This window comes from Oncorhynchus clarkii, unplaced genomic scaffold, assembly GCF_045791955.1.
Source record: "Oncorhynchus clarkii lewisi isolate Uvic-CL-2024 unplaced genomic scaffold, UVic_Ocla_1.0 unplaced_contig_14117_pilon_pilon, whole genome shotgun sequence".
NCBI classification, from domain to species: Eukaryota; Metazoa; Chordata; class Actinopteri; order Salmoniformes; family Salmonidae; genus Oncorhynchus; species Oncorhynchus clarkii.
This window is the reverse complement of record NW_027258981.1, coordinates 1-21,829: the sequence shown is the minus strand read 5'-3', so window position 1 is coordinate 21,829 and position 21,829 is coordinate 1. Positions and strand designations below refer to the sequence as shown.

Genomic DNA, 21,829 nt, shown 5'->3' with positions numbered 1-21,829 from the left:
TTACTTGTTATAAGCTTATTATCAACTCATAACCAATGTCCATTGCTTGGGAATGTGCAGTATAATTCTGTGTGGGAAATGAACTACAAAGGAAAATGCATCTTGTTCAAATGACATAAATGTAATTTCTAAATGGCATTGTGCTTTGCTTTGCTGTGCATTACTCCCCACACCTACCCTTTGCATTAAACGTCAAAATACCATTTTATAAGACAAAGTATTTTCCTGCTCACCTCACAAAGTAGTTGATTTGCATCTTAAAGGAACTAAGGAGCCTCTTGAAGACTAGATGGTGCAATTCAATGGGTCTATAATGATCTTTTCCTGTCAGAAATACAACCCACTGGGCACACACTGGTTGAATCAACATTGTGTCCACGCCATTTCGTTGCACCAACTTGGAATAGACGTTGAATTGACATTTGTACCCAGTTGGAAGCCTTTATTGACTTAATATTCTGCTTTAATCTCCTTTATGCAAATATCCCATACAATCCCTTTAGATTGTCCTGAGCTGAAGCTTTTTATATGTTAATGCATCTGACTCATCTTTTTCCTCCTCTCTCTCTTCACTCTTTCTCTCAACTCACTCTCTTCACTTTCTCTCAACTCTCTCTTCACCCTCTCTCTCTTCACCCTCTCTCTCTTCACCCTCTCTCTCTTCATCCTCTCTCTCTTCATTCTCTCTCTTCATCCTCTCTTCACTCTTTCTCTCAACTCTCTCTCTTCACTCTCTCTCTCTCTTCACTCTTTCTCTCAACTCTCTCTCTTCACCCTCTCTCTCTTCATCCTCTCTCTCTTCACCCTCTCTCTCTTCATCCTCTCTCTCTTCACCCTCTCTCTCTTCATCCTCTCTCTCTTCACCCTCTCTCTCTTCACCCTCTCTCTCTCTCGCTCTCCATTTTCTTCCTCCCCTATGCATTGAACTATTCATCAGCGCTCTCTTTCTTTACATTGTTTTTATTAGTTGAAGCCTGAAGGTCCCCTTTGTGAGGGCAGATGTATACTGAACAGAAATATAAACGCAACATGTAAAGTGTTGGTCCCATGTTTCATGAGCTGAAATAAAAGATCCCAGAAATGTTTCATTGACACAAAAAGCATATTTCTCTCAAATGTTGTGCACACAGTTCTTTATCTCTATTAGTATTTTTCTTTCCCAAGATAATCCATCCTCCTGGCAGGTGTGGCATATCAAGAAGCTGATTAAACAGCATGATCATTACACAGGTGCACCTTGTGATGGGGAAAAAAGGCCACTCTAAAATGTGCAGTTTTTTCTCACAACACAATGCCACAGATGTCTCAAGTTTCGAGACAGCGTGCAATTGGCATGCTGACTGCAGGAATGTCCACCAGAGCTGTTGCCAGATAATTTTATGTTAACTTCTCTACCATAAGCTGCCGCCAACATTGTTTTAAAGAATTGGGCAGTACGTCTAACCGGCCTCACAACCGCAGACCACATGTAACCATGCCAGCCCAGAATCTCCACATCTGGCTTCTTTTCCTGCGAGATTGTCTGAGACCAGCCACCGGGACAGCTGATGAAACTGAGGAGTATTTCTGTCTGTAATAAAGCCCATTCTGATTGGCTGGGCCTGGCTCCCTAGTGGGTGGGCTTATGCCCTCCTATTCCCACGCATGGCTGCGCCCCTGCCCTTTCATATGAAGTCCATAGATAAGGGCCTAATGAAATGATTTGAAATGACTGATTTCCTTATATGAACTGTAACTGTAAAATTGTTGTTTATGTTTTTGCTCAATATATAAATTAATGAGGTTTTCCTTCCTGTAATAATTGTAGAATAATCTTGTATTTTTAAGTGTAGTATATGGATATATTATAAAGAGTTATCTTACTGTTTTATCTTTTCTCTGTGAAGTCCTCAGCTCAACATTCCACTTCTTCAATCTTTACAATATAATAGGTGTTGGATTGTCATCTAGTGGACAATTACAGTATTGACTCTAATCATTCCTAAATTGGTCACCATCTAGTGGACAGTTACAGTATTGACTCTAATCTTTCCTCAATTGGTCACCATCTAGTGGACAGTTACAGTATTGACTTTAAGCTTCCCTCAATTGGTCACCATCTAGTGGACAGTTACAGTATTGATTCAAATTTTCCCTCAGTTGGTCAGCCTAGGGGGATATGAAGCCATCACTAGGGGGCTATGAAGCCATCACTAGGGGGATATTAAGCCATCACTAGGGGGATATGAAGCCATCACTAGGGGGATATTAAGCCATCACTAGGGGGATATTAAGCCATCACTAGGGGCATATGAAGCCATCACTAGGGGGATATGAAGCCATCACTAGGGGGATATGAAGCCATCACTAGGGGGATATTAAGCCATCACTAGGGGGATATGAAGCCATCACTAGGGGGATATGAAGCCATCACTAGGGGAATATTAAGCCATCACTAGGGGGATATTAAGCCATCACTAGGGGGATAGTAAGCCATCACTAGGGGGATATGAAGCCATCACTAGAGGGATATGAAGCATCACTAAGGGGATATTAAGCCATCACTAGGGGGATATGAAGCCATCACTAGGGGGATATGAAGCCACCACTAGGGGGATATGAAGCCATCACTAGGGGGATATTAAGCCATCACTAGGGGGATATGAAGCCATCACTAGGGGGATATGAAGCCATCACTAGGGGGATATGAAGCCATCACTAGGGGGATATTAAGCCACCACTAGGGGGATATGAAGCCACCACTAGGGGGATATGAAGCCATCACTAGGGGGATATTAAGCCATCACTAGGGGGATATGAAGCCATCACTAGGGGGATATTATTAAGCCATCACTTGTTGCTTCATTTGACCCTCTTCACAAGGGTGACTTCATTCACAAATAGTTCACGCCAAATCTCTAAAGTCTGATTCATTCAATCAAGTGAAACACACACACACCCTTTCCAAAACAAACTATACAGAGTGAGACACACTGGTTGCCAAGTCTGGATGACATGAGAATAATTTGTGGCGGTGTTTGGTGTGTTCTGAGTCTGCACACAGTGTTCACACAAGCTCTCTTGATGATAGTTTAGTAAGGCCTGTGTTACTGTAACAATAACAATGCAGGGACGCTTTTCTCATCATTTCATGTAAACCTACATTGCTACTCCATGGATTCCCGTAGCTGAAGCCCATGGGTAGGCAACCCTGGTCCTGGAGTGCAGCTGTCGCTTCAAGTTTTTCATTTAACCGACCAGGTGTGTTGTATTTAGGCAATCACTGAACTGATCAATTCGCTAAGTAACTCAGTGTGATGCCTGGTTGGAACAGGGTTGACTACCCCTGCAGTAGCCAAACACCTACCTCACCAATGTCCTGATTTGAATATTATCACTGTCACTTAACTTGAAAGTGTGTTGAACAAACAGCACTATGGGTCTCTAGACAAATGTGTGTACTGTATTTATGCACTGGAGTCATTTAAAGTGTGAACTTGGAGTCCAGTTCCAAGTTTGGCTTTGGCACATACCTCTCAGTAACACAGGGTTTCATTCTAGAACTAAAACGATGAGGAGGAGAGAGTCGAGCCTCTCTGAGACTCCACTGTGACTGTCTGTGGCAGGAGAGTAAGGAGCATAGCAGGGTCTATGAGCCAAATGGGTGAAAGAGCAGCTTTCTGACAACAACCCCAGCATGGTCACTAGAATGAGGACATAGAAAAAGTCAGCTTCTGCTCCATCCTTCTACTTCTCTTCAGTCCTGAAGTCTAACAGGAGTCTATAGTTTGATTCCTACACCTCCTCTTCAGTCCTGAAGTCTAACAGGAGTCTATAGTTTGATTCCTACACCTCCTCTTCAGTCCTGAAGTCTAACTGGGGTCTTTAGTTGGATTCCTACACCTCCTCTTCAGTCCTGAAGTCTAGCAGGGGTCTTTAGTTTGATCCCTACACCTCCTCTTCAGTACTGAAGTCTAGCAGGAGTCTTTAGTTTGATTCCTACACCTCCTCTTCAGTCCTGAAGTCTAGCAGGAGTCTTTAGTTTGATTCCTACACCTCCTCTTCAGTACTGAAGTCTAGCAGGAGTCTTTAGTTTGATCCCTACACTTCCTCTTCAGTCCTGAAGTCTAGCAGGAGTCTTTAGTTTGATTCCTACACCTCCTCTTCAGTACTGAAGTCTAGCAGGGGTCTTTAGTTTGATTCCTACACCTCCTCTTTAGTCCTGAAGTCTAGCAGGGGTCTTTAGTTTGATCCCTACACCTCCTCTTCAGTACTGAAGTCTAGCAGGAGTCTTTAGTTTGATTCCTACACCTCCTCTTCAGTCCTGAAGTCTAGCAGGAGTCTTTAGTTTGATTCCTACACCTCCTCTTCAGTCCTGAAGTCTAGCAGGAGTCTTTAGTTTGATCCCTACACCTCCTCTTCAGTCCTGAAGTCTAGCAGGAGTCTTTAGTTTGATTCCTACACCTCCTCTTCAGTACTGAAGTCTAGCAGGGGTCTTTAGTTTGATTCCTACACCTCCTCTTCAGTCCTGAAGTCTAGCAGGAGTCTATAGTTTGATTCCTACACCTCCTCTTCAGTCCTGAAGTCTAACAGGAGTCTTTAGTTTAATTCCTACACATCCTCTTCAGTCCTGAAGTCTAGCAGGAGTCTTTAGTTTGATCCCTACACCTCCTCTTCAGTACTGAAGTCTAGCAGGGGTCTTTAGTTAGATTCCTACACCTCCTCTTCAGTACTGAAGTCTAGCAGGGGTCTTTAGTTTGATTCCTACACCTCCTCTTCAGTCCTGAAGTCTAGCAGGGGTCTTTAGTTTGATTCCTACACATCCTCTTCAGTCCTGAAGTCTAACAGGAGTCTATAGTTTGATTCCTACACCTCCTCTTCAGTCCTGAAGTCTAACAGGAGTCTATAGTTTGATTCCTACACATCCTCTTCAGTCCTGAAGTCTAACAGGAGTCTATAGTTTGATTCCTACACCTCCTCTTCAGTCCTGAAGTCTAGCAGGGGTCTTTAGTTTGATTCCTACACCTCCTCTTCAGTACTGAAGTCTAGCAGGGGTCTTTAGTTTAATTCCTACACATCCTCTTCAGTCCTGAAGTCTAACAGGAGTCTATAGTTGGATTCCTACACCTCCTCTTCAGTCCTGAAGTCTAGCAGGAGTATTTAGTTTGATCCCTACACCTCCTCTTCAGTCCTGAAGTCTAGCAGGGGTCTTTAGTTTGATTCCTACACATCCTCTTCAGTCCTGAAGTCTAGCAGGGGTCTAGGGAAAACACACACATTCTTGTTCATGTTCAAACAAATTTTTGTTTGTGTTTTTCACAAGTAAATATGTAATCTGGCATGCCATAGTAAACAATGGTAGGCTACAAAATGTGTCTGCTCAGTGACATGATTCTATTGGGTTCTCCATTTGTTCATGTCATGTTTAAATTGACTTTCTGGATGTCAATGTAATTTACCAACGTTGTCTAACAAAAAAAATAGGAAAAAGCTTGTTGTACCAAATCAGGGTACCTTAAAACCGAAAACGGTTTGTTCTTTTAAAGATGGCAGAGCGTGCCCTCAGAGTTGGCCCTCATTTCCCCAGAAAACCATCCTCCTTCCATACATTGAAACAACGTTTTATTTTCTATATGGGAGACGTTTACATTCCTATGAGGGAGAGCTGGATATGATTGCATGATTAAATGAAGATGAAATGAAGACACTGTACATAAAGAGTGTCTGAGAGCCCATCTCCTGCTCTCGGTAGATATCTGTCTGAATTACAGACTGTGGGGTCATTATATATGGACCAGGCATTCATTCAAGCCTGTGTTGTGGAAGTGTTTTCAAATCAGGACTATATTAATAGAACTGAATCTCATACCTCTCTCTCTCGCTCTCTCTCAAACACACACAACCCCATACTCTCTCTCTCTCTCGCTCTTTCTCAAACACACACAACCCCATACTCTCTCTCTCTCACATTCCATTCGATCAGTCCCTCAGTATGGGAGGCACAGAGCCTGCCCAGAGTTGGACGTTCCAGTGTCCCCCCCCCCCCCCCCCCCCCCCCCCCGTTAAAGCACTCTAAACTCACATGCAGACAGGCAGACATGAGGAACAGCACTACATACAGCCAGCCATGAGGAGGAGGATCCAACACAGATCAGTCCACTGACTGACAATGTAGTCTACATCACACAACTGTGTAGTGTGGATCCCTGTCCTGGATCTGGACCAGCAACAACAACTAACAAGACAACTGGTGATGAATTGGGATGAGTTCCACACTGACACTTGAGAGGACTACTCATCCATTCCTACTGATGGGAAGCGGCCATCTTTCTGGATCGACGGTCTACCTCTCAACCGTCTGATTGACGACAGGACAGGAAGACATGCTGTGAAGAGAGACAAGACAGACAGAAGCCATAAAAGAGGACCGTTAGCCTGTGTTTCCTGCTTCCATGCCGTGGTACTTCCTGCCCTGCCAGCCCAGCTGCCACATGATCTGGCTGGTTCTGGCTGCCCTTCTGCTGCTACTGACGGGCTATGTGTCTGTGTCTCTGGAAGAGCTGCCCAGGGGCCCAGGGGACATAGCTGGCAGCGGGTCCATGAGCGCCAGCACTAACACTAACGCTCGCCAGTACAACTCTATCCAGCACGGATCCTGCACCTATAACTTCCTGCTACCAGATAACGCTGGGGGGAACAGGCCCTGCTTGACGGAGGAGGAGGGGGTCGGCAGCTCCAGCACCAGCCAGGGACAGGGCCAGTACCAGGGGAACACTCTACAGGGAGATGCCCCCCTGAAAAAGCCCAAGCTCCCAGGACTGGCCCTGGCTCTGGGGAACCAGAGGATCCAACACCTGGAGAACGTCATGGACAACTACACACAGTGGCTTCACAAAGTAAGAGCATGTTATCCAAGCATACAGTATAGTAGTAGTTGATATAAAGATTAAAGCCTGGCGTTTCAGTCTAAACAGAGCTTTATCAGATATTTATACTCTAGAAGGAAATGCATGCCATGTCCCATGGCTGTGCAGGTCAAAATGATCAGCTTTTTATCCGATTGAACTATGTCCTATTGCATTTATAACACATTAGCCATTGTTGTTATCAAAGTTATATAGAGGTGGAACTTCTGGACAAAGCTAGAAAGTATACTACATTTCATCATCTGTAGTGTTTTATACTGTATTAAATATCTAACTTTTTGAGCGACCCGACCAAATTCACATAGAAATGTGAGTTATAGATCTGTCATTGTCGTTGAAATCAAGTCTAAGAAGTGGTAGATTGGCAAACAATTAGAATTTTAGCAACCAGGAAATGGGTGAACGATTTCTGCACAGTGCATCTTTAAGTACACATTATCAGCATTGAGTGTGTTTCAACCCCATGAACTATTTGGGCCGAGCCAAATGTGTCCTGCCATAATGAATATTATTATTATAGGACAACATTTGGCTCAGTCCCACCTGGATCCATCTCTTTCCTCTGTCTCTGTTTACTCAGGAGCAATAAGATATAACATACCCCAGTACAATTCATCATTGCTTTACAGTCTATCTACATTTTACTCCCCATAGTACAGAATACAATGGATACTGTATATTTGGGGAGATCTGTTGTTTGGATTACTCCATTACACCGAACAGCTCTAAATGACATGAGCACCAACCCAACAGAAACAGAAACCTTAAGGATACTAAAAAATCTCTCTCTTACCCCATAAGTGAGGAATGCACCATATCCCGCATTATTAATTAAAAACACTGTCATTTCAAAAGGACTGTTGTTCCAGTGTGTGTGGACCCAGGGACTATGTTGCAGCCCCAGGGATGAGAGATTGATGACAGGGACTTGTTTGACTGGGCCGTGGTAAAATGTGACAGGCAGGCTGTGGCTCTTGGTCGCTGGGTTGTGATGTTCTGAGTGTGTCCGGCTGGCCTGGCTGTCCTTAAGAAAACACTGTGTTGTCTGTCTGAACCCTCTCACACTATGTCACATTGGCCCAATCCAGGGCTGGGGAGTCCATTTCAAGGAATGGGCTCAGCGTTAGGCAGTGCTCTGTCTGTCTGTCTGTCTGTCTGTCTGTCTGTATCTATCTGTCTGTGTTTGTTTCTGTCTGTCTGTCTGTCTGTCTGTCTGTCTGTCTGTCTGTCTGTCTGTATCTGTCTATCTGTCTGTATCTATCTGTCTGTGTTTGTTTCTGTCTGTCTGTCTGTCTGTCTGTCTGTCTGTCTGTCTGTCTGTCTGTCTGTCTGTCTATCTGTCTGTCTGTCTGTCTGTCTGTCTGTCTGTCTGTCTGTCTGTCTGTGTCTGTTTATGTCTGTCTGTCTGTCTCTGTCTGTCTATGTGTTCCCTGACCCACCGGGACCTAGGCCAGCAGCATTCACATTCCAAGGAATACCAGAGATGATTCTGTCAGGGAGAACAAGGCCACTTCAGTAGTAACAGACTACCACTTCAGTATTACCAGTGCTGAGTTTGGTAATTGCATTTGGTATAATGTAATACAGGCTATGCTTAAGGGTGAGCACTTGGAACCCTGCATACATGCAGTGAATATAAAATGACAAACTATTCTTCATCTCACTGCACCATCAAATGTTTTATATGTGCATCTGAAAACTAACAGGAGAACAGTCGACAGTTAAGAAAGCAACAAAAATATAGTTTTTATGTGGGGCCATGCTTTTCAGAGAACTTCAACCTCAGTGTATTTGTGGGATATCAGTTTCACTGTCTTCATAGTTTCAGGAGTTCCTCTCCATGGCCATTCTTTGATTAAATGAACACTATAGTGTGGTACTGAGGTAATGGGTTTCCCTCTTTGATTAAATGAACACTATAGTGTGGTACTGAGGTAATGTGTTTTCCTCTTTGATTGATTAAATGAACGCTATAGTGTGGTACTGAGGTAATGTGTTTCCCTCTTTGATTAAATGAACACTATAGTGTGGTACTGAGGTAATGTGTTTTCCTCTTTGATTGATTAAATGAACACTATAGTGTGGTACTGAGGTAATGTGTTTCCCTCTTTGATTAAATGAACACTATAGTGTGGTACTGAGGTAATGTGTTTTCCTCTTTGATTGATTAAATGAACACTATAGTGTGGTACTGAGGTAATGGGTTTTCCTCTTTGATTAAATGAACACTATAGTGTGGTACTGAGGTAATGGGTTTTCCTCTTTGATTAAATGAACACTATAGTGTGGTACTGAGGTAATGGGTTTTCCTCTTTGATTAAATGAACACTATAGTGTGGTACTGAGGTAATGGGTTTTCCTCTTTGATTGATTAAATGAACGCTATAGTGTGGTACTGAGGTAATGGGTTTTCCTCTTTGATTGATTAAATGAACGCTATAGTGTGGTACTGAGGTAATGGGTTTTCCTCTTTGATTGATTAAATGAACACTATAGTGTGGTACTGAGGTAATGGGTTTTCCTCTTTGATTAAATGAACACTATAGTGTGGTACTGAGGTAATGGGTTTTCCTCTTTGATTAAATGAACGCTATAGTGTGGTACTGAGGAAAAGCAGCCAACAAGAGCTCAGCATATGTGGGAACTCCTTCAAGACTGTTGGAAAAGCATTCTCATGAAGCTGGTTGAGAGAATGCCAAGAGTGTGCAAAGCTTTCATCAAGGTAAAGGGTGGTTACTTAAAATATATTTGTTTTGTTTAACATGTTTTTGGTTACTGCAAGATTCCATTTGTGTTATTTCATAGTTTTGATGTAGAAAATAGTACAAAAAAAAGAAAAACCCTTGAATGAGTAGGTGTGTCCAAACTTTTGACTGTTACTGTATATTTGATAGGTGCCCCGGGGCCCCTAATGTGGTAATCCGGCCCTGCAACTATTCCTCTGGGTTTCTTATGTCTAATGTAGTGTGTGATTATTTGAGAACTCTGGACATTGTAATAAGGAGACTGCCACTTGACACGTTTTATCCTGCTCAACATGTGTACACTGCACTAGACCTTCTCTTCCTTTCCTCTGCATTAACATTGGCATCTTAATGCACTCTGATCTTACAGATCAATTCATTCTTGAATGATTCCATTATTCAATTGTCTTCGTGGGAAGCTGCAGAGATAAACAGTCTGACACTGCACTTTCAGTAAGTGTCATAGAGACCAGGCCTTTCCTCTGTATGTGCAGAGGGAATCTTTCAGTAAGTGTCATAGAGACCAGGCCTTTCCTCTGTCTGTGCAGAGGGAATCTTTCAGTAAGTGTCATAGAGACCAGGCCTTTTTCTGTCTGTGCAGAGGGAATCTTTCAGTAAGTGTCATAGAGACCAGGCCTTTCCTCTGTCTGTGCAGAGGGAATCTTTCAGTAAGTGTCATAGAGACCAGGCCTTTCCTCTGTCTGTGCAGAGGGAATCTTTCAGTAAGTGTCATAGAGACCAGGCCTTTCCTCTGTCTATGCAGAGGGAATCTTTCAGTAAGTGCCATAGAGACCAGGCCTTTCCTCTGTCTGTGCAGAGGGAATCTTTCAGTAAGTGTCATAGAGACCAGGCCTTTCCTCTGTCTATGCAGAGGGAATCTTTCAGTAAGTGTCATAGAGACCAGGCCTTTCCTCTGTCTGTGCAGAGGGAATATTTCAGTAAGTGTCATAGAGACCAGGCCTTTCCTCTGTCTGTGCAGAGGGAATCTTTCAGTAAGTGTCATAGAGACCAGGCCTTTCCTCTGTCTATGCAGAGGGAATCTTTCAGTAAGTGTCATAGAGACCAGGCCTTTCCTCTGTCTATGCAGAGGGAATCTTTCAGTAAGTGTCATAGAGACCAGGCCTTTCCTCTGTCTGTGCAGAGGGAATATTTCAGTAAGTGTCATAGAGACCATGCCTTTCTTCTGTCTGTGCAGAGGGAATCTTTCAGTAAGTGTCATAGAGACCAGGCCTTTCCTCTGTCTGTGCAGAGGGAATATTTCAGTAAGTGTCATAGAGACCAGGCCTTTCCTCTGTCTATGCAGAGGGAATCTAGCCACAAAGTAGACATTCTTAAGTTGAAAATCATACTCATATGTTACGTTAAATCAGGGATAAAGTGAGACATGAAATTCTAACTTTGCAATGTAAATATTTTATATTCCATTATTGTGACTACTTAACTGTAATTTCCAAACTGTACATTTTTGAAAATGCATAGTTTAAAAAGCTGTCCAAGGCTAAACTGATTCACATGAACTGAAAAGGCCATAGCTTGAAAGCCGGGGTAACAGGAAAACCATAAACTTCAATGAATCACTGAATGACCCTGAGCTATCACAAAAAAACGATACATTTTTAAAGCACATTGCTGGGAAAGACCTCTCCTCATTGTAATCATCATCAGGACAGTGAACTTCAGATGGATAATGTCATTGGCAGCTGAGCCCTGTCCACATGATGCATCTGTGGCAGAAAACATACAGATGCAGTCCCATGACTGATCTCTCCTGGTTGACTAGAAGGAAATGACTGAACTCAACAACCCTGAAAGATCCCTCCCTAAGTAGCTGACCAGGGGCCAAAGAAATCCTTAGACAGGACCATATCGATGCAGGAAATCCTTCAATCCACAATTGCTGAAGGGAATGAATACATATCCTTCCCTGGATATAATTAGGTTATTTATGGATGCTTCCTTGGAAGTTGTGTTTCAGTAAGACTTTTAATAACACTACTGGCTTATTTGGGGTTTACTTTTTGAACTACAAGCACAGATAGACCAGTTGGTTGTCTAGCAACAAAACCAATGTGTGCACAAATATGGGGTAAAACAGACAGGGTTGGCTTAGATTGTTGACAACTTGTAAACTATAACTTGTCTTCAAATGTTTATTGAAAACATAAATACATTTTCACAACGAGCACAAATACATCGTTACAGTTGTTGGTTAGCTAGCTATCGAATTTTAGCCATATAAGCATTGACATGAAATCAGTCAAAACACGACATGGTTTCAAGAACAAGATAAATCTACGATTGCCCGCATGGCAGATTCTTTGTTATTGTTGCTTGCTATCTGATGGTTCAGAATCATAACAAAGCACATTTTCATGACGTTGTCAGACAACTGATCTATCGGACATTAACCCTATAAATGTGTTTGCATTAATCATCCAAACACATTTCTTCTTTATTGTGACATGGCATCATCTATCCATGGAATTAGTCCACTCCAGTATGGAGCTAGCGTGGACTAATAACAACGCATTCACAGTTGTTCTTTTTGTCTATTCAAACAGACCCCATTTTAAAAGGAAACGAACACTCATTAAGATCAAACACTTAACAAGACAGTGGATAGAGTTTTGTTGATGCTGAGAATGGAACGTTTTCTTAATGTTCTGAGAATGGGACGTATGTTTTTAAATACAAATTTTAGAACATTCTCTGAACATTACAAAAGTTTTCTTGTGTTTTTTATGGAAAGTTTTCTTAAAGTTCTTGGAACAATTTGAGAACATGACTTTAAATAGAACCAAGAGGAAACCTGTAGGAAACGTTATGCTGAAGTACTGAAATTCCCACAGAAGGAAGTTGTTTCTTAACGTTCTCTGAACTATGTGAGAACATGCTCAATGTTAAGCCAGTTGGAGAACGTTCCTAGGACATTACCATAAATTGAAATTAAATGTGAGTGTGCAGAACACCCAGAGTCTGTCGAGAGAGGTAAAGCCCTAAACATCCCTTCATACCTCCTCTGTGTTTGTGTGTCAGATGGAGAGATATGTGAAGGACAGTCTGAATGTGGAGATGGCTCAGCTGCAGCAGAGTGCTGTCCACAATCACACTGCTGCCATCTTGAATCTAGGCACCAACCTCCTGACCCAGACTGCTCAGCACACACGGAAGCTGACAGACGTAGAGATCCAGGTGCAGTATGAATCATGTACAAATATCCCTCTCCAAAGAACATTCAAGTGCATGTTATGATATCAGTAACACTTACTATTAATCATGTAGCCTACTCAGCAATTATCTTCATTAGATTGGATGAATAGGCCTATGAAGTACATTAAAATACATGGTGCCACTTTTAGCCTATATAGATACACTCTATACACTTGACTGGGTGAATATGAATGATAGTAACAGCTTCCTGATGGACAGGTGTTGAATCAGACCTCCAGGCTGGAGATTCAGCTCCTGGAGAACTCTCTGTCCATCAACAAACTGGAGACCCAGCTCCTCCACCAATCTACAGAGATCAGCAAGCTGCACGACAAGAACAGGTCAAATCAACATGAATGATTTTCTTCCCATGAAAAGTTCTGTATTGATTTATTGGCTGACTGACTGATCGACTGATCAACAGATTTTCAAATCACTTGTATTGATCAGGCTCTTAGAGCAGAAGATGCAGGAGCTGGAGTCTGGGCACCATGAGGAGCTGGTCACCTTCCAGGAGGAGAGATCCAGCCTGCAGCAGCTGGTAGCCAGACAGAGCAGTGTGATCACAGAGCTGCAGACCCATCTGGACCAGGCCACTGGCAACAACAGTATCCTGCTTAGCCAACAACAGCAGCTCACTGAGACCGTCAACAGTCTGCTGAAACTCTGCTCTAAGGACAGAGGGTCTGGAGGTACTGGATGGATACTGGGGCCAATGTTTCCTGTTACAGAAAGTATAAATTAAATACTCTGGGGTATGAATATCATAGCATAGATAGTAATTATTTGCAGGAAGAACGAGTTGGCTTTAAAAACTCTAGGTAGGGTAAAATACAACAGAGGTACTGGAGGATATATTGTGTCAAATGTTCACAGGTTCAGACAAGATATTCTCTGGGCACAGATAAAGCCTATAACTGGACTAAGAAGGCTGGACTAACCCAGTGAGCACCGGCTGACGTCCATGGATGTTGAAAATAGGTTGAAACGTGGAACGGACTGGCCTTCATTTCAATGTCCACATGTTCTAAGATCATAAGAAGATGCATTCCAGAACATAAGAACCTGTTCTAATAGGAACTGACCCAGTCTGGGCTGTTGATTACATAAGAACCTGTTCTAATAGGAACTGACCCAGTCTGGGCTGTTGATTACGTAAGAACCTGTTCTAATAGGAACTGACCCAGTCTGGGCTGTTGATTACATAAGAACCTGTTCTAATAGGAACGGACCCAGTCTGGGCTGTTGATTACGTAAGAACCTGTTCTAATAGGAACTGACCCAGTCTGGGCTGTTGATTACATAAGAACCTGTTCTAATAGGACCTGACCCAGTCTGGGCTGTTGATTACATAATAACCTGTTCTAATAGGACCTGACCCAGTCTGGGCTGTTGATTACATAAGAACCTGTTCTAATAGGACCTGACCCAGTCTGGGCTGTTGATTACATAAGAACCTGTTCTAATAGGACCTTACAAAGGATTTTGGATGCATTCAAATTGGAGCCTAGCTGATAATGTGTTTGCTCTTGTTTCATGATCTATTTAAACAGTGGTGGCAAACAGCAACCTTGCCTTTAAGCAGAGAGATTCATCTCATGAGGAGAGAAAGTATCGGGACTGCTCAGAAATCTTTCAAGCTGGCTTCAACAACAGTGGATTATATACTATTCACATCAACACACAGCAGACCAAAAAGGTACGGAAAACTTGATATATTATCTTCAATAAATATTAGAGGGGGAAAAGAGATGTCAATTCTATTAGCAGAATGTGTAATATAGAGGCATATATTAGATGATATATGCAGGCCTGGCTTTACCTCTGGATGGAAACAGCAAAAACAGACATGAACAATTAAATGGCTGCACTTTTTGACTGTAACCTACTTTAGTTTACGTGCAAGTGGCAGCAGTTATTGTACGGTACTCTAAAGCCACTTCCCAAAAGATTCAACAGCAATATCCCAGGAATATGTCAGGTATTGGCTGGCTGGCTGGGTGATATCCTGGAGCTGGAAATACTCTTGGCTGGCCTCTTCAGCATAGCTACACAGCAGATGTCCTCCTCCTCAGTAGTGTCCTGCCAAGCCGCAGATGGCTGACTGGCAACAGTGTGTTCCTGTCCATTATCAGCTGTGCTGCTGTCAGTGTCCATGGTTACACTAAGCTACGTCCCTGGGCTTAGGACACATTCCGTCATTGTGGCCTCTGACCATGGTACACAAAACTAAGGACCAGGGAGCCTCATCTACAGGAGTCACTCCTTTTACAGGAAACAGTCTTTATTGTCATGATATGCACTGCATGTGTGACAGTAGTGTGTAAGCTACTCATGTCACGGTCTTTCTGTCTCTCTCTCTGTAGGTTTACTGTAACATGGAGGCAGCAGGGGGAGGATGGTCCGTCATTCAGAGGAGAAAAGATGGAACCATGGACTTCCAGAGGACGTGGAAGGAGTACAAGATGGTGAGGAGGACAGGGTGGGATATCCTCACAGCATTCTTCTGATGTTGGTGAATACATACAGTGAGGGAAAAAAGTATTTGATCCCCTGCTGATTTTGTACATTTGCCCACTGACAAAGAAATGATCAGTCTATAATTTTAATGGTAGGTTTATTTGAACAGTGAGAGACAGTTCTAAATTATAAACAGTTATACATTGATTTGCATTTTAATGAGGGAAATAAGTATTTGACCCCTCTGCAAAACATGACTTAGTACTTGGTGGCAAAACCCTTGTTGGCAATCACAGAGGTCAGACGTTTCTTGTAGTTGGCTACCAGGTTTGCACAAATCTCAGGAGAGATTTTGTCCCACTTCTCTTTGCAGATCTTCTCGAAGTCATTAAGGTTTCGAGGCTGACGTTTGGCAACTCGAACCTTCACAGATTTTCCCTCCACAAATTTTCTATGGGCTTAAGGTCTATAGACTAGCTAGGCCACTCCAGGACCTTAATGTGCTTCTTCTTGTGCCACTCCTTTGTTGCCTTGGCTGTGTGTTTTGGGTCATTGTCATGCTGGAATACCCATCCACTACCCATTTTCAATGCCCTGGCTGAGGGATGGAGGTTCTCACCCAAGATTTGACGGTACATGGTCCCGTGCATCGTCCCTTTGATGCGGTGAAGTTGTCCTGTCCCCTTAGCAGAAAAACACCCCCAAAGCATAATGTTTCCACCTCCATGTTTGACGGTGGGGATGGTGTTCTTGGGGTCATTGGCAGCATTCCTCCTCCTCCAAACACGGTGAGTTGAGTTGATGCCAAAGAGCTCCATTATGGTCTCATCTGACCACAACACTTTCACCCAGTTGTCCTCTGAATTATTCAGATGTTCATTGGCAAACTTCAGACAGGCATGTATATGTGCTTTCTTGAGGAGGGGGACCTTGCGGGCACTGCAGGATTTCAGTCCTTCACGGCGTAGTGTGTTATCAATTGTTTTCTTGGTGACTATGGTCCCAGCTGCCTTGAGATCATTGACAAGATCCTCCCGTGTAGTTCTGGGCTGATTCCTCACTGTTCTCATGATCATTGCAACTCCACGTGGTGAGATCTTGCATGGAGCCCCAGGCCGAGGGAGATTGACATTTCTTTTGTGTTTCTTCCATTTGCGAATAATCACACCAACTGTTGTCACCTTCTCACCAAGCTGCTTGGCGACGGTCTTGTAGCCCATTCCAGCCTTGTGTAGGTCTACAATCTTGTCCCTGACATCCTTGGAGAGCTCTTTGGTCTTTGCCATGGTGGAGAGTTTGGAATCTGATTGATTGATTGCTTCTGTGGACAGATGTCTTTTATACAGGTAACAAACTGAGATTAGGAGCACTCCCTTTAAGAGTGTGCTCCTAATCTCAGCTCGTTACCTGTATAAAAGACACATGGGAGCCAGAAATCTTTCTGATTGAGAGGGGGTCAAATACTTATTTACCTCATTAAAATGCAAATAAATGTATAACATTTTTGACATGCGTTTTTCTGGATTATTTTGTTGTTATTCTGTCTCCCACTGTTCAAATAAACCTACCATTAAAATGATAGACTGATAATTTCTTTGTCAGTGGGCAAATCAGCAGGGGATCAAATACTTTTTTCCCTCACTGTAGCACCAGGGATTAACATGGGTAATCGGGATCCCGGGACATTACCGGGAACACTCTTCACGTTTACCCCCCAAAATACATGACAAGACCCGGGAAATTACAATAAAATTCCCCAATGTCTGCACTAATGAAATCCCTCAGCAAAAGATTAACAAAAACATTTATTGGACATTATCCAAACAGGTTGTCACATTGAAGCCTTTAGTCTAGCATATTTGACACAAAGTCGCTATAAATTCAAAGCGCACGCATAATTGACACTGCCGGTCGCTCTGGACTGCACACATGACCCGAATACAGTTAATAAACCCCACAGGAAACCTTACAGTGTAGCCTTTTAGAGAGCATGTGCCTCTTTAAGCTGTCATTGTGAATCTTCAGACAGTCACAAATTTGATAGGCCTATGTACAATTCACTGCATAAGCATCTCTGTCACAGGCATGAAGTCCGTTAATAAGGCTTGAGGGAAAATTCTATATTCTCATCCTAGAACCTAGGCTATTTCCCTATCCAATCCTAATGAAACCCAAAATCCTGACTCCTGTCTCACTGCTACAGCTCATTTTATTCTGTAATCCATAGGATGCATTATCAAAGCACGCCTCTCGCCTATGCATGTCAAAATACCTCTTTCCCCCCTTCTCTGTGCTGTCTCATAGAGAATGTTTGATCAACAAACGATATGAGAGTTGATATGGGTATTTTTGAAACAGTCCTCGTTAAGATACCTTGATATTTAAACTATTTCCACTTCCTCTCCCTGTTATTCATGAGCTGATCTGCTATCGGTATAATCATCAACTTGATTTAGCCAAATATGGGAGATATTCTGCCATTCGTTGAAGGAGGTTGAAGGAGGTTATCTAGCAAGTTTAGCAACTTTGGTCATTTGACTTTTGTTTGACTGCCGTTACAAAGAAACAACGCTATACTCGGAGGGCGCTCTGTGGGGCTACTTCTGAAATGCGCTGGCGATCAAAGATAGAGTAACTATCATGACTAAACTTACATTTAATTTGCTCTGAAATATTTCCATAGTGGCGCAGCACCCCTCTTATTTGGGGAGAACCCTGGCATAGTGACCATCTTGGTTTTAAAAGGACACTTCTGATTTTTGCAGTATTTCCCAGGACTCTCGGGATAAATAGGGATTATTCCCGGTATTGAAACTTTGTAGATTTTTGGGAAAATAGGAATCTCTACATTGCACAACATATGAATGTATATGTCAAACTACAACAGAAAAAGGAGCAAGTACAAACGCATATCACAAAACAGACTTTGTGCATCCCAAGTGGCACCCTATTCCCTATATAGTGCACTACTTTTGACCAGAGCCCTATGGGGAAATAGGGTGTCCTATGGGCCCTGGTCAAAAGTATTGTACTTTAAAATGAATATGGGCTATTTAGGACGAATCCACTGTGTTGTCACTGCCAGCCCCATTAGGCCTTGAAAGAGCCCTGTGGCTAAAAAGGCCTCTGCCTCTGGGCTGAGCGAGAGAGGACTGTCCTCCAGTCAGGGGCTAAGGAAGTGTGGAGTGTAGCCTGGCAAAGACGCTGGCATACAACGGGTATGTGTTCGCTCGTTGACCCCTGTGTTGGGAGTGTTTCATAATGACGCTAATGGTCTCTGATTGAACACTTCTGAGAGAAAATGACAGGAGAGAGGAAACTGTTTAAGTTGAGTCTAAACATGGTGTACTTAGATCACCATTCAAATGTTGATATATTGTAAAATGTCTCTGGTAAAGAAAGATTAATTCCAAGGTCTGGTCTAGTACTGGTGCTGCAGAATCCAACCTATCTATATATCTTTCTCTCTCTGTCTATATCTCTCTATATCTAAATCTCTATCTCTTTATCAATCAATCAAATGTATTTATAAAGCCCTTTTTACATCAGCCGATGTCACAAAGTGCTACACAGCCTAAAACCCCAAACAGCAAGCAATGCAGATGTAGAAGCACGGGGGCTTGGAAAAACTCCCTAGAAACGCAGCAACCTAGGAAGAAACCTAGAGAGGAACTAGGCTCTGAAGGGTGGCCAGTCCACTTCTGGCTGTGCCGGGTGGAGATTATAACAGTACATGGACAAGATGTTCAAACGTTCATAGATGACCAGCAGGGTCAAATAATAATCACAGTGGCTGTAGAGGGTGCAACAGGTCAGCACCTCAGGAGTAAATGTCAGTTGGCTTTTCATAGCCGATCATTCAGAGTTAGAGACAGCAGGTGCAGTAGAGAAAGAGAGTCCAAAACAGCAGGTCCAGGACAAGGCAGCACGTCCAGTGAACAAGTCAGGGTTCCATAGCCGCAGGCAGAACAGTTGAAACTGGAGCAGCAGCAGATAGACTGGGGGACAGCAGGTGGACTGGGAACAGCAAGGAGTCATCAGGCCAGGTAGTCCTGAGGCATGGTCCTAGGGCTCAGGTCCTCCGAGAGAAGAGAGAAAGAGAGTTAGAGGGAGCATTCTTACACAGGACACCGGATAAGACAGGAGAAATACTCCAGATATAACAAACTGATTCTAGCCCCCCGACACAAACTATTGCAGCATAAATACTGGAGGCTATATCTCTCTCTCCATCTATATATCTCTATACCTCTCTATCTATATACCTCTTTATCTATGTCTCGCTAGCTATGTCTCTCTCTCTCTATAGGGGCGGCAGGTAGCCTAGTGGTTAGAGCGGGGGGTCAGTAACTGAAAGGTTGGTGGATCAAATCCCCGAGCTGACAAGGTAGAAATCTGTCGTTCTGCCCCTGAACAAGGCAGTTAACCCACTGTTCCTAGGCCATCATTATAAATAAGAGTTTGTTCTTAACTGACTTGCCTAGTTAAATAAATATATCTTTATCTACTCATCTGTCTGTCTCCCTCAATTCACTACTGTCAAAAAAGAGTAAAACACAGAACATAGTTATTATTATTTTTTAAAAGAGAGGAAAACACAGAACAGAATTCCTTTAAAAAAAGAGAACAAAGAGTCACTGAGTAGAACATCGCTCTAACAGTCTTAATTCTACCTAGAACCATATAGGGTTTGTGATCTTGTCCCTGTAGAAGAACCCGATATAACATTCATTATTTTTCTATAGCTCCATGTGTTGCTGGGACAAGGACCTGCGACAGACTAGTGTCCTGTCCAAGGGGTGTACTTGTACATCAAGCTGCCTTACACTACAGAAACAGAAGACAAGTGCTCCTGTGTTGTTGCAGGGCTTTGGGAGTCTGTTTGGAGAACACTGGCTGGGGAATGAGTTCGTGTTCCTGCTGACCAGCCAAAGGCCCTACAACCTGAGGGTGGAAGTGACCGACTGGGACGGACAGCAGGCCTTCTCCCACTATGACCGTTTCTACATCGGCAGCGAGAAGCAGAATTACAGGTGGGATACCAGCAATGTGTTCTGGGCCGTATTCTTAAAGAGTCTCACAGTAGGAGTGCTGATATCAGCTACAGATGTAGGATCTTAATTTGATCACTCTTTTGTTGCTGAGAATTGTCCTGCATAGAAGGAAATGCTAACTTGTGGTATATTTGAGTTTTAAAAAAGCTTCTAAAGTTTGTAATTTCCACTTTGAAAACTCAGACTTGATTTGCCCTAAAGAAAAATGTTTCATCCCCGACATAAATGTCCATTAATTATAATCCACGTAATTCACATTTCCTGTTGCTGCAGGATTATTTTCCTGCTCTAGAAAACTGGCTCAAATTAAGATCCTACATCTGTATGTACCCTAAGTGGAGGAAATTAAGTTGTCACATCTCAGCGCATACATATTGTATCATACCTACAGTACAGTTTTTAGGATCATAGGACATTCCCCACTAAATACGCCCACATTCCTACTTAAATAGTCACTCAACTACTCAACTGTGGTTGCCTTTACTTGCTTCAGGACCTGCAGTATATTTTTAATGAAGTGGGAATAAATTATTGGACTTGGTTCTATCACTGACAATGATGTGCTTGGTGTTGTATTTCCATCACAGTAACGATGGTGAGGCACTGGTGACTCTGATCATGATTTGTAATCAATTAATGTATGCATTTTTCAGTTTGTTGACTTTATTGCCCATAACCTTCTGATTGAGGCTTCTAGAACTTCAGCAGATCATAATTCTTACTTTTTCATTTATTGTCTCTTCAAAAACATACTGGATAATCTTTTTGAGTTCTGGAATGGAATCAATTTTGGTCTCTAGATTCGTATGTCATTGCCATTCTGTAATACTTGTCATGGAGATGGTCCAAAACAAACTATTGTCACACAGCTTCTTAGGGAAAGAGAGGCTCTGCCTCATTTCACAATGCCATTACTAACTAAATCAAATGTAAGATCGTAAAAGGGAATTATTATATTTCCTAGAATGATAACCAGCAAGCTTTGTCTCAATCTGATTTAGTTCACCCACATACGGACGTGTGATCACACAAACGAACACACTTGTACCATTTTTTGTTGTTGACCTGGCTCACATTTTTACTAACCAGTTAAAGACAAGGAAGGATGGAAGGATGTACAAAGAGCTATTAGAGTAACTATTGAGTAGTATTGAGAGGGAGAGTAAACAGAGTCCATCAGTGGAAATTGAAAAGTCATTTACAGTACATAGCAGTCAGTATATACTGTGTAATCCGTTATTGGGAATGAATGTAAATAATGACCATTATTTTAAACATGGTTTATAGAGGACGATCACAGCCTTTAAAGGAAAGCTATTCTATGGAGTGTGGCGTTTAATGGGCCTACAGCTCAAATCCAATAACATGTTACTGGTTGTGTACACAAGGCTTGTGTTCCTAGCTCCAACAGTTCAGTAATACCTAACTAAATGCTGTGGTTCCTAGCTCCAACAGT

The 21,829-nt window shown here is 42.6% G+C and overlaps 1 protein-coding gene across 1 annotated transcript; it reads left to right on the top strand.

Annotated features, from left to right (window-relative positions):
- Positions 1-6,431: 6,431 nt before the first annotated feature.
- LOC139399387 (angiopoietin-1-like) lies at positions 6,432-20,352 on the top strand (the record flags this gene model as incomplete). The annotated part of the gene is made up of 7 exons (XM_071144791.1): positions 6,432-6,875; positions 12,686-12,841; positions 13,079-13,200; positions 13,310-13,551; positions 14,413-14,558; positions 15,226-15,327; positions 20,186-20,352. Coding segments are annotated over exons 1-7 (1,379 nt in total), but the record flags the coding sequence as incomplete, so codon positions are not given.
- Between the last annotated feature and the right edge of the window lie 1,477 nt (positions 20,353-21,829).